The 13,391-nt window shown below is 43.3% G+C and overlaps 1 protein-coding gene across 1 annotated transcript in view; it reads right to left on the bottom strand.

Moving 5' to 3' along the window:
* The window catches only part of TOP1 (DNA topoisomerase I), a 66,931-nt gene that overhangs the window by 6,191 nt on the left and 47,349 nt on the right, over window positions 1-13,391 (bottom strand). The window contains exons 9-14 of the mRNA XM_054392130.1: window positions 9,380-9,495; window positions 5,928-6,049; window positions 5,144-5,266; window positions 3,093-3,280; window positions 2,330-2,474; window positions 1,163-1,306 (exon numbers count right to left, since the gene is read on the bottom strand). Of these exons, the coding sequence (XP_054248105.1) occupies window positions 1,163-1,306; window positions 2,330-2,474; window positions 3,093-3,280; window positions 5,144-5,266; window positions 5,928-6,049; window positions 9,380-9,495 (838 nt within the window). The remainder of the gene's footprint in view (window positions 1-1,162; window positions 1,307-2,329; window positions 2,475-3,092; window positions 3,281-5,143; window positions 5,267-5,927; window positions 6,050-9,379; window positions 9,496-13,391) is intronic.

Here is a 13,391-nt window from a genome sequence, read left to right as displayed (position 1 = left end):
TCAGACACTGGCCTAGAATCAGCAGTGTCCATAGGAGAAGAGAAAGGGAGAAAATTCATTTGAGTGGGTAAAACTGACACAGAATTCTAATACATCAACCTTGGGTTTTACTTTAAATCTGTTTTAAATAACCCTAAAGTCACAGATGTACCTATCTACCAGAATACTTCAGTTAAGGAGAAATTTAAAGCAAGAAGTGTTACCATTTTTACCAGTTAACTTTTATTCATTCAGTAACTCAAAGTAAGACAGCTCTGACTAATGGAAACCCATTCTGAAGAATCAAACTGACTTCCAGGTGAACTCAGCCTGATACAAAAATCATAGAGTTCAGGTGTTCACGTTCTATAATCCCACCTCTTCACTGCAGGCTAAACAATTACACTTTAAATAGCAGACAGGCCACTTTGGGTTATATAAATCACCTAAAGGCTACATTTAGCTGCATAAAAAGTGTTTTTTAACAATACTGGCTCAACTCATTTCCAATCTTTGAAGAAAGACCTTCTTGTTACATTGTTCCATTAAACTCTCCTTACCTCATCCCACAGGGTTTCACCTTTTATCTCTGTGTGTGTGTGTGTGTGTTCATAGGAAGGCAGAAATATTCCAGTCATGGTACCCTAGTCTACATCAAACCATTTTGAACAAAACCTGTTAACTCAACTGGTCAAGACACCAGTTCCCTGGGAACTGGTTTTAAGTAGCTTTAAATGCATTGATACCACTGCAGTTATCTTTACACTGGGGTGGGGGAAAAAAAAAAAAAAATCAGTGTAATTATGAAACCTCATGACTGTGACCTCAAGCTAAAGAGGTGACAAACCAGCAGAAATTCCCAGCAGGAAAATTGAAACAGCTGGAGACAAAAGGCTCACACAAACTTCCCAGTGATCCAAACGGGCAATTCTGGAAGCAGGCTGTGAGTTTTGCCTGAACTAAAACAATGCTGCCTGAAATAGCCACGTTCAGTACAATAGTTCATTGCTCTAGATTCCAGGTAGTGGGAAGGAAAAGGAGAGGGGGAGCCTGCCCACCAGGAAGTCTCAGGATACCTTAGTAACTGGGCTCAATTCTGCCTTAGGAACAGACAGATGGTATTGCCAAGTACTGCCAGCAGGCCAGGGAGGGTGAGGGGAGGGTGCTGGGGAAGCAGCCTTACTTTGTCAATGAAGTAGAGTGCCACAGCCCTCTGCCGCACTTTCATCTCTTTGGATTTCCAATCTTCTCGATACTGGTTTCGGATTTTATCTACACACTTCTTCAACCTCCGGGCTGTCTCGTACTTCTGCCAGTCCTTCTCACCCTGCAAAGCAAGGTGGAGCAGAACTAGCATTAGAGAGCAGGCAAAGCACCAGCTCCAATCTGCACCTCAAGGCTTTACAAGTCTGTGTGTGGCAAATGGTCTCACTGTACTAAACCACTGAGATTTTGCTGCTTGAACAGCTCAGCTTCAAACTCTGCTGCCAGGCAGCTGTAGGTAATTCAGAGCTTCACATTAAGTGCTTCCACAGAAGCAACTATAAAGAGAAATGATTTTATGTCTTCCATGCTTCTCAACATAGAAATGGTTTCCTCTGCCTTATTCAGATGACACGTGTTCTTTCAGCTGTGTAATTAAACACCCATAAAATGCAAAAGCAACATCAACAGTTCATCATTAGATATTCAAGGCATGGCAAGAGGAGGGCATGACTTCACAGGGAACAGACATTTTTCTCTATACTTGTAGAACAAATCCCTTTTATTTTTCAACTCAGGATTAAAAAAAAGAATCTCTTAAAGAGGTCATGAGAAGGCTTTAAACATCATTGCTTTTATGGAATTGATCTGTTGATTGGTTACTTGCTCCCACAGCAGGGTTTGTTTGCCTTCAGTGATGAGCTCCTCATCAACCTTCTCAGCCAGAGCCTGGCTGCATTTTTAGTTTTACAACTGGCTAATTAGCAACCCATGGTTATAACTATATTACATGACTAGGCAGGGGAAGTTAGAGACAAAAGTAGGTAAGATAGCCACCAGAGCAAGTCTGTTCTTGGATAAATTGTTTCCTTTTGGGTTTACATAGGGTAAAGGATTGCTGGAGGAATAACACAATGATACTTTTCAGCAGACATTTTCCAGCTCTCATCTGCTCTCCTGTGCAGTAACTGCATTCCTCCTGTTCAAGGGGGAATAGAAGCACAGAACCTTTCCTGGTTTTCAGCCAGTGTGGGATAAAACAGCACAACAGCTTTACCTCCCCTTTTTCTCCCAGCCAACAGCTACATTTGCTTTGTGGAGATATGACTACTATGATTTTTTTTTTTGTATTTAGCTAGATCTTTACCTTAATTCTTGAGCTAGGGTTCAACATGATGTATTTGATAGAGCCTTGGATGTTCTCAGTCCATGACACCAGCCAGGTAACCTTGTTGTCATGCCGGACCTCTTTCCATTTGTGTCCTGGTGGAGGGGAAGGGATCTTGGAATCCCTGCAGAGAATTGCAAAAAACCCCAACTAGTTAAAGACTTTCACAGCATCAAAACAGAGAAATTAATGAGGATCAGCACACAAAGAAAGCACAGAGTATAACTGAGGTGAGATAACTACAGGTTTCCACAAGCAGGAAATCAAGTGAACAGTCAAAGATGAGAAATGTATTTGCTATCAGTATGTATCTGCTGAAGAATTGTACTGTATGTGGGAACACATTGCTAGGAACAGCTCTGATCTGTGCACACTGCTATAGTGCAGACACTTATCAGGAGGAGACTGAAGAGAAGCCCAGCAAACCTTAGCTTTTGACACAAAAGAAAACAAAATAGGACAAACTACCTAAAAGAAAATGAGTTTCTGGCACTACTACCAGGAAAGACTTTTTGAGCAGACGTAGGCCGTGGGCATGAGGAAGAAAATACGTTGACAAAGTTGTGCATGAAACCTGTGATAGCCTTGTTCAGTCTTTGCTTGCATGACTCAGTTTCTTAGCCACAGAAGACAAGCAGCACACATTTCTACATGCTTGAGTATCAACCTCTCTGGGATTTTTTTAAAAGGAAGCTGTCCTATCTAGAAAGCAGAGCCAAGGTGTGAAGCATCCAGTGCTCACTTGCTGCAGTTAATGATGATGTCTTCTGGCATGATGCGTCTCTTCAGCATGCCCATTTTGGGATGGTTCCCACGACCTCGGAAGAGACCTGGAGGTTCGATTTTGAAGTTGGCAATTCTCTCCTTGTGGTTGTCCATCACACAGTAACCATACTCCTTCAATAACCGCTCGTTCTCCTCCTTGATTTTCTGGAAAAGCCAAAAGTAAAGATGAAATGGTGGTGTTCAGCACCACAGGCCTCTTCAAGTGCCAAGATCTACAACTATTTTTATATTGGTACTCCTGCTAATCACAGAATCACAGAGTGGTTTGAGTTAGAAGGGAGCTTTAAAGCTCATATAGTCCAACTCCTCTGAAGTAAAAGCAGGGATATCTTCTAACAGAGTAGGTTGCTAAGAGCCCCAAACAACCTGACCTGGAATGGTTTCAGGAATGGGGCATCTACCACCTCTGGGCAATCTGTACCAGGGCTTCACCACCCTAATCATAAACCATTTCTTCCTTTTAACCAGTCTAAATCTCCATCTTTCAGTTTCAAACCATCCCCCCTTGCCCTGTCACAACAGGCCCTGCTAAAAAGTTAGTCCACATCTTTCTTATTTGCCCCTTTAAGCACTGAAAGGCCAGACTAAGGTCTTCCCAGATCCTTCTCTTCTCCAGTCTAAACAACCCCAGCTCTCTCAGCCTTTCTTGACAGGAGAGGTATTCCAGCCATCTGAAGCTGAAGACCTTCTAATGCTGAAGATGCAGCTCAAAAAACAGATCTCTGCCATGCCAAGTGCTGTGTCAACACACAGAGCAGAAAATCATTCATGAAATGCACAAATGAACTGGAAAAAGTGCAAGAATGTGTGAAAATTCTCTTAAAACTTGTATTTGAGGGAAACTGATTAGGTCTGGTGAAGACACCTACGGTTTTGCCACAAATAGGCATTTACTTCTATCCACATATCACATCTCCAAGGGCAGCCCCAGCACAGTACTGGTATTTCACAGTCTATAGTCAGCATTTGACATCCACCAGACTTTACATCTTATTGTTTATGTAGAAAAACTCAAGACTTGTGTTTGAACTCAGCATCAGAAGTAGGCAGAGGAATGTCTCCAGTCTGCCACATGTCAAGCCTGTGTCAGCAAATGGTCTCATAAACAGAACACAATCTCCTAAGTAAAAATGTGCTGAGATTTCACTGCATACTTCTGTGCTTGAACCCTAATTATATGGAAGGAAAAAATAAAAACATTGTAGCTCAAAATAAAACATCTGACCCACAGACAGCACTGGTGTGCCAGCTAAGGAACTAACAGAAAAAGCTACTTCTGCTCCATTGTAGGGAACTGAGAAGGGCTCACCCACATATTTACTAAGTGGAAAGAGCAGTAAGATGTGGGCTCTGTTTTAGCAGCACCCCTCTGACCCCAAAGGGCCATAATTCCCAAGCTGCCAAGCCCCTCACTAAAAGGACAATCACTGCAGCATTGCAAAAGACCAACTGAGATCCTGGGGCAAGTTTCCAACTTCCACTGCAGTACATCCCGGTCATCTTGAAACTATTTAATTCTCTTCCCCACAAGCCTCTGCAGTCATGATACTGAAATGAAGTTTGTGCTTTATTCACAAAACTGCATTACCTAAGATTTGTTCTCTCATTTTAGTCACTGATGTCACTGCTGCATCCTTTCCATCATCCCCAATTTTGCCCTCCAAACCCTATGAGCTTCTAAAAGGAAAATCTACCTTTAACTGAGTATCCACAGCACATCAATGGCCAGCAACCAAGGCTCCCATGGAGGCAGCACCTCTGATTCTCTTTACTTAAGCAGGATCAGGAGCTTTAGCCCTATTAGTATCACCTTAAATCAGGATAAAGATTTAGCTGTAAACACAGTGCCCTGCCTGAGCTGATCAGCAAAGATTCCTCAGTTAACATGAAAGCAACAATCTGAAAGCTACTGAATATTGACTTAGCAAGGCAGGCAGAAGGATGGTTACACAAAGATATTTACAAGCCAGCTAAGAATCAAAAGTATCTTAGAATTCTCTCTGGTACCTGTTTCTCCTCCTTGGACATCTGTTTCCTAGCTTCTGCCTGAGCTTTGAAATACTGGCTCATGTGGGTGAAGTCACACTTGCTGAGGCTGGTGATAGTGCTCTTCTCTTCAGAGGTCATTTCCTTGCAGAAAGAAAGTAGGGTAAGTAAGTAAGTTTTCACGCACAGCAGAACCCATCCTACTCCAGACAGGTTCTCACAATAAACTCCAAACTCTTGCATGTGCTTCTCCCAGCTGAGGTCAAAGACAAAAGGACAAGCAGCAGAGCCTGTGGAGTGCTGGCCTTCCAGTGGTCTGATCTCTGTGAGCACTGGGCAATGCTTTGCCAGCTCCCACATCAGTCTCACCCTGAACAGTGGTTGGGACTGCTAGAGACAGGGAGAAAAATCCAGTAACCCATCTAGGAAAACTGCAACTGATCTAAAGGTTTGATGTTATGGCTGATGACTGAGGTGATGTTCTGAGGTTTAGGTCTTTACAAAGGGTTTCCTTCTAATATAAAGTTGGGTCTTCACCAAGACATGCAACAGTCAGATTAGCTATACCTCACCATGCTGTAAGTGGCAAACCTGGCTGGGAGAAGCCTGACTTTGTTGGTTTAGAAATGTGTTTATGATAGGGTCCTTCCTGGTGAAACTACAGGATAAACTGGAAACTTCAGAGCCTTTTAGTTGCCTCACTGTAGCTTTCCTGTGCATGGGAGAAGTGCACCTTTTCACTGCCCAGCACTGAGGAGACACTGGCCATGCCTGTAGTCACCACAGCCCAGCACTATGTGCCTACCTTTCTCCAGTCTTTGAAGAAGTTTTTCCTGAAGATCTCCTTTGTAGTGTACTCGTGATCAAGCATTTTTGCAAAGAATGTGGCAACTTCTTCTGCTTTGGTACTCAGCTTCATGACTTTACCTATGAAGAAAGGTTTTCTTTTTAAAGAAAATGGTAAACATGAATTGAAAGAGGCCACAGTAACTGTGGCCAGAAAGAGGCCACAGTAACTACCTTAAAGGACGCTGTATTTTTACCACAGAGAAGTTTTCCTTTCAAAATGTTACACAGTACAGCAAATTGGATGGACAAAGGAAGCAGTGGAGCACAATTGCTTGACTTTCATCATAAACATTTGGGAAAAAAGTTTCCTCTGGAATCCAAACATTACAAAAATCAACAGCAATGTGATGTGAGACAGGTCTGCGAGGCACAGGGCAGGAAGGGGAAAAGGCCTCCCGCAGGAAACCCTATGTTGAGACACCCCAGCAGTCTCTGCACTCCTGGGGAAGATTCTGCTGTTTGAAGTGGAAGAGATGAGGGGGTTTATAACATTTGATATTCAAGCACTCAAGACATATGGGAAATGCAGCCTCTGTATTCCTCTTCTACTCACAGAGGGACTCCACTTTGGAACACCTCTTCAGGCTTTAGCTATTTCTAGCCAGGAAGAGCCTTTCCTAGGACTACACCACAAACAGGCCAGAAAGTGATGCCAAATATTTAACTCTCCTTCATTGCAGGGAAACATGTCAGGATGCTGCTCATCATTGCCTTTGTTGTGAGAACACAGTCCTGTGTCTCTCAGACTCAAAGCTAGTCATCTTTGAGAAAGCCTGAGCTTTCAGGGAATGAAGAGGTCACAGTTCAGCTCATCTGCAAGACTGCGGTACAAAGTGAAATTGCTGCAAGGGAAGGCTTAAAACACAAGGGACAAGAGGCTGCTGCTGCAGCATCGAAGCTGTGGATTCAACAATCTAACATTCCTATCGAGTGTCTTGTTGGTCCAGATTGCATTCCTGATGACATGTGAGGTGCCAGAGATCCCTCTGAAGGGTTTTGCATGCAGCTCACATCGCCAGCTTGTTGCAAGAAATATCTGAAGTCGCAATGGGCTGGCAGACAGTCAACACCTGTGGAGTTTTTAACGACTGTTTTACTGCACAAAAGTGAACACAAGAAACACTGCTGTTGATTGTTGATGCTATGCTCTTGGAAAAATACCACCCTTGATTTACTACGTGCTTTAAGAAGTTGCATCATCTCCAAAATTAAAGCATGGGAGTCAGCCTTAAGATCTATAAACCCTCGTAAAACAGGGCTTAGAAAAAGGTCCTCCCAAGGATCTGAGAAGATTCCACAATTAAATTAAACCAACAGTGACTCTGCCAATTTTTAAGCTGCAACCTAAAATACAGCATTTGTTTGCTTTTAACAGGAAATGGGGGAAGGGAGAGACGGCGAGGGAGACCGTTTTTCCAGACTGCAAGTCCAGCTTGAAAGAGGCAGTTGAGTTAGGAACACGTTTGGGGCTGGAATGACTGCTCTTTTTTCCCAGAGAGCTGAAGGTTCCCTTGCCTTTACTGAATCACTTCAGAATATATTTCACTGAACTCGATATCCTCTTTTGTTCCACAAAGGTCTGAAGGGGTTTTCAATGACAGGGATGGACTTTTAAATAAGAAAAAGACTTATCCCAGAAGCATGACTATTAGTTACCTGACTCAAAGACTGACAGCCAGAGAGCAACTGCAGGGTGTCATGAGCAGAAGAGATCACATGGCCAGGACTGAAAGGCATCATCTGCCATCATCTACACTCCCACCTTGCCCTACTGACAGAACAACATTCAAATTCAAGCCACCTTTGGGGTATCAGCAGTAGCTTCTTAGTCTATAGTCACTGTAACCTACCAGTCAAGCCCTAAAAGTTGGCTTTGGCGTTTCCAGCTCCTACACTGAGCCTGGCATTGTAGGCACTAACAACAGCTCCAGCAGTCACTGCATCAGATGAAAACAGGCAGTTTCACCACAGTGCAGCCCCTAGGCAAAGGACAGATTCCTCCAGTGAGAGCCTGCAGCAGGGCAGCTGGCTGGCCAGCCAGGGCGTGATTATTGGACCACACAAATCATCCCAGGATAATCTTGAAATGAGGTGATGCCTGGTGAGCACAGACAGCAGCTCTCAGCAGCTGCTGTGTAAATCAGACAGCTGATTCTTTGCCTAGCTTCTCAAGGAAGACTTATATGATTGCTTTATTGGCCAGACCTCCTTGCCCACCCTGTAATTGTGGGGCTTATTGATGAATTTCTGCCACAAGAGGCTGAAAAAATCCCTGCATTTCCTAGAGGTTAACGGAAATAGATGGCTAGAGAGACAAGGAGCTTATTGCTGCCTGCACCAAAGGGACAGCTACAGCCCAATTGCCCCTCCTTTTCTCTAGACAGCAGGAGAGATAGCACACACTTCTACAGAGGAGAAAAATTCCAACTCGATATTGAGTCCTTATCAAACCCTCAGACAGAAGTTTGTAGACATCCCTGATCACTGTGCTACTTGCTTGGAGACAGCCTTTATTAGGCTGCAATATGTTTATGTCACCACACTGCTGCTGAGATGAACGTCATCTCTCAGTATTTAAAAACACTCTGTCGTGTCACATGCAAACAGCACGCTGCTCCTGGAAGAGTTCCATGCCCAGATGTCCCCTTCACCAAAAATTACATTTTCATCCATTCAAAAGCCTCCCACTTAATCCAATCCTGGGTTAATTTGATCCTTCATTTAACATGATCACAGGACTAAAAGGAAACACACGGGTCATCAAGTCTGGTCTCCAGCAGGCATCACATCATATAATTCCTTCCACATGAGCCTCTAACAACCAGTCAGCCCAGCATATTAGAATCCCACACCAATTAGTTCTAACACACACAATGATTGGTGAGTGGGACTGTGACTTACACCAGAGGGCTACGTCCTTGGGCCTAGGGTCATCCTGTGCATTCCTACAAGATCCTACTCATCTGTGTCCAAATTCAATTGTCTTTTATTTCACTCATGTCAACAAATGATCACGAATTTCATCACAGATGATGGAAGCTGCAATTCATAAGGTTAAAGAAAAGAGAGCAAGCCTAAAGGTGACCAGTGATGAAGAGCTGCAATTAAGTATTCTACCAGTTATACAATGCTAGTCTCAGGTCAAAGACACTCTCATGCTGTTAAGAAACCTGAGAGATTTACCACCACAGAGTGAGAACAAGTCCATTGCTGTGTCAGCTTAGTTAGCAGAATACAGCAGGCTGTTCCTTTACAGATCCTACCCTTCACTTAGCCCTGGAGGAACTTCCTTAACCTAACCACTAAACCAAAACCACCTACTCATCTCTTCATATCCCAGAAGAATGCCACGGTACTCTGAGGATGTTTACTTCTCTTCCCAGTAAGTGGAAACACAGATTAACTCACCATCATAATAAAACTTGACATTTTCAGGCAGAGGTTCATATGGTGGAGCAAATACAGGACCTTTGTGCTCTAGGAACTTCCATTTAATGCCTTCAGGGTAGCGCTCTTCTTCCCACCTTCAAGAGAGAAATAGGAACCAATACAATTTTAAGCTCCTAATCTTCATTTTATTACTATGTGGGTATAAGAGTATACTAAAGAAAATCAGCAAGCAGTCACTGCTTTGCTGGGAGCACACCAAGTACAAATACTTAATGCACTGTCACCATTTCTTTTCTTTTCCCCCCACCTTTTTTAGGGCCATGTCCATGAACAGAACACCCTGGGCCACAGGTTATCTGATGAGACCACTGCCCTCGTCTGCTACTTGCTGCTCTTTACACAAAATCACACAGCTGAAAATGCTTAGAACTTAAGAAAATGAAGAATTCAGCAGTGTAGAGGAGGGAGCATCACACCTAATTCAAGTCAGCTGTGATCTAACAGCAGGCCCAGGATGCCTGCTCAGCAAAGCCAGTTGCACTATATTACACTGCTGCTTTCAGATGTGGACAAGCACAGCATTAAGGGCAGAGATAAAGAAACAGATGTTCATTTACAACCTAAATAAGAACAAACCTGCTTGGCAGAGAAAGACTGAAACCTGCTTGGTCATCTTAAATTCATTCCAATTCTTTGGGTAAGAAAAGTGTACTTGAGGAAAACCAGAGCAGCACAGGGAAATAGCAAAGTTGCCTTAGAGCACCTCCATAAAAATGTTTTGCCAATGATGCATTAGGTATGAGAACAGTGAGGCAGGCGCCACCAAGCCCACATTCCAGCTGAACAAGAGCAGCAATTCATCTACAGAGAAAAGGGGTCCCGCTAGGCCAGTATCCTCCCCACAGTTCCCAGTACCCTGTGCCCACCCCCACTGACTCCACACTCCTCCCCTCCCCTCCCCTCTACACTTCTTTCATGATTACCAGATCATGCTCCTGGCACAGGATTCCCTGCTGAGGAAGGCTATTTTACTGTAGTGATCAATCAACTGGAAGACCATTAACCCGTTACAGGCCTCCAGACAACTTTGTTGAGCAGCCATGACAATAAAAAAAAAAAAAAAGTTTAAGCTTCCCTCTAGTGTCAGCCCCTTGGAGCAGTTCCATTTTGGGTGCAAGAGCAGCTGAGAAGAGACGTGCGTGTCCTGCATGCATCTCAGAGCCGTGATGCACAAATCCAGATCGCTTCACCCCTACAGAGATAGCAGGGTCACTGTGCAGGAGATGAGCACTGCACAGAGAAACAAAGAGCTGCTGCTGCTAGCAGACACTCAAAATGCTTCACAGATGCCTGTACATCAGTAATTTAGGAGCAAGTGTATGGGACATGGTGCTGTGCTGTAGCACCATCTTTGCCCACAGCACTAGGCCTGACTTTGTCTTACATGAAGCACAGCAACATCTTGAACAGCAAAATGCACAACCCAGCTATCAGCACAAAGCCTACATGCCAGATTTCAGCCCCCGGCAGGGAAGAAGGCTTGAGTAAACTATACTGATAGGAGAAACTAATATTGACATTTCAAGTTTAGATCCCAAATATTTACATTCCTAATGATTGTGTTTTTTTTTTTTTTTTTAAACTAATTAAAAGTTAGAAATCTAAATATTTTGTCAAACATAGGCCTAGGTTCTTCTATCCAGAAGCTCCTTCTAGCAAAATAAATCTAAATCGTTGGCTTTTGCCTCCAGGCAGGAAAAGGTTATCCTCTCTGACACTGAGAGGAATCATCCACAGTAGCTATGACTTTACAGAACAGGTTTGTCAAGAATTCTTGCTTTTCAGCCATGGCTTTTTAAGATTTATCACTCTGGTAGTTATTTGATGAGAAATTTTGTTCCTGTCCTTTTAGAAAGGCTGCATATAAAAGGAGTACTAAAAGGTAGTAGTTTAAATGGACAGCTGAAGCACATTGTGCCTTTAGGGAGGGCTACAAAGGAGCACAGGATCCATGGGGTGGTTTCTAAGTCCAAAGCTACCAAAATGTTTGTTGCAGAAGAACACAAACCATTCCAAATCCCACCTCCCCCTTCTTCCTAACCCTTGTACATAAGTGTTCAGACAAAAGGTGAAAGTGAGCCTCCTGAGGTTAGTCAATTTTTCATCCCTCTTTTGTTTTAAACAAAAAAGCACTACAGCAACACTGCCCAAGGTAGCTCCTGGTCCTAAGGCAATGTTCTACAGATGATTTTGTGGGAGTCAGGAGAATGCTGCCTATTAGGAAAGCAGTCTTACTAATTTCAGCAGAAACTGTGCTAATTAATCATACATGTTCCTCAATTAAATCCCATATCAAACCTGTCTAAGAATGCCGGGAAGGTAGAGAAGGGAGGGTTTCTCAAGTGGAATGCAAATAGGGAAGATTCTTAGGAATAAAACCAGAATATACTTCAGGGATATGTTACTTCAAGGAAATGAAGTTGCTACAAGGTGGCAGAAGTGCTCCTAAGGTATACTTTTGGGTCACATTCTTCACACACTGACAGGGTGTGAAAATGACCTCTAAAGAGCTCCACATGGTGATGAACAAGGCCAACGCCTTGGGAATGTCTAGCATCAAGTATTCACATAAGTGAGGATGAAAATGCACAAGGCACCAAGCCCTTGAGGAAACGGCCAAAAAAAAATATCAGATGTTCAGAAAATTGACTCAAATGGAACACAAAATGCCCTTAAGAGACACAACTGAAGTGTAGATGAAACCCTGTCCAAAGACACACTACACAGAGCTGCAGATGGACGACAGGAACATCGGCAGAAGGGTGCAGTTACCTGCTGCCAAATTTTGCAGAACATGCTTTCAAAGGCAGTTTTCCTCAGCAGTAAGCACCAACCAGAGAGCTTAAGCCAGCTACCTGGGACTGTGCTGCCAAGGCAGGTGAGGGGAGAACAGGACAGCTTTGCAGTAAATGTTTGCTGTTGAAGGATGCAGACGACAGTAAGAGGGAGTTGCGGTAACAGAATATTAAGTTAGACAGAACCAGCAAGGGCATCTGAGACAAAGCCAAAAAGACAACAGATCGTTAAGGCTTAAAGAGACCTTCTGTAGCTCCCTGCTGCTTCATGTCCCTGTAGTTTGCTAATGCCAAAGCACATTAAAAATGTGCTGTCAAAGGGACTGAGAAAAAAGTGGATTGCTCAGGGAAAAAAGAAAAAAAAAATCAGTAGTTTTGGGAGAGGCCTGAAAACCAAAGAGACTGTAAAAGTATGGGAAAAAATACACAGTTGCTGAAGTTCTGAAGAAGCTGTGACAATCAAAGAGAAATATGCAAAGACTATGAACATTACAGAAGAATTTGTCTTCTTAAAGGTGAATCAGTAAGAGTGACAATAAAGGGGTAGAAGACTGAACCTGAAAGGACTGAACATTGCAAAGGCATTCCCCAACAAAAGTAGCCAAATGATCTGAAGAAACAAAATGCTCACAGAAACATCCTCAAAAGGGCATAAAAATACATTACAGGAGACTGCAGGAGGGCAGAAAACACACATGCTTTTGAAAACTACACAGACATTAAACCGAGCAAGCACCAGGGCTAAACTTCAAACCACACCAGTAACAGCTTCTCAAATGTGGCAGTGACAACAGTTAAACTGCTGTGGATAGCTGCAAAGGCTGCAGCAGTTTCTTACACAGAGCTCTAGTGATGCAGCACAGGCCTGTCTTCTAAATGAACCACAGAGTTCAGATTTATTTCAGAAAGCTTCTAAAAACATTGAAGAATGATTGAAAGCACAGCTTCAGGAGCTCAACCATGTTGCTTTAGCATCTTGGAGAAGACAGAAAGTGTTTTCCATTCAAAACTTCGGTTCAAAATTCATCTTCCAAACAGCCCCCAGCTTAACTGGTCACTTAACCAACATTCATTTTTGTGCCAGAGGCAGAGGCATTTTTGAGAGACACAAAGTAGGCATCCTGCTAGAATAAATAGATGGAAACCCACTTGTGGTTTACCCTCTATATACACAG

Source organism: Indicator indicator, chromosome 24 (genome assembly GCF_027791375.1).
Source record: "Indicator indicator isolate 239-I01 chromosome 24, UM_Iind_1.1, whole genome shotgun sequence".
NCBI classification, from domain to species: domain Eukaryota; kingdom Metazoa; phylum Chordata; class Aves; order Piciformes; family Indicatoridae; genus Indicator; species Indicator indicator.
Note: the sequence above shows the minus strand (reverse complement) of the source record. Positions and strands in the feature narration are given on the sequence as shown.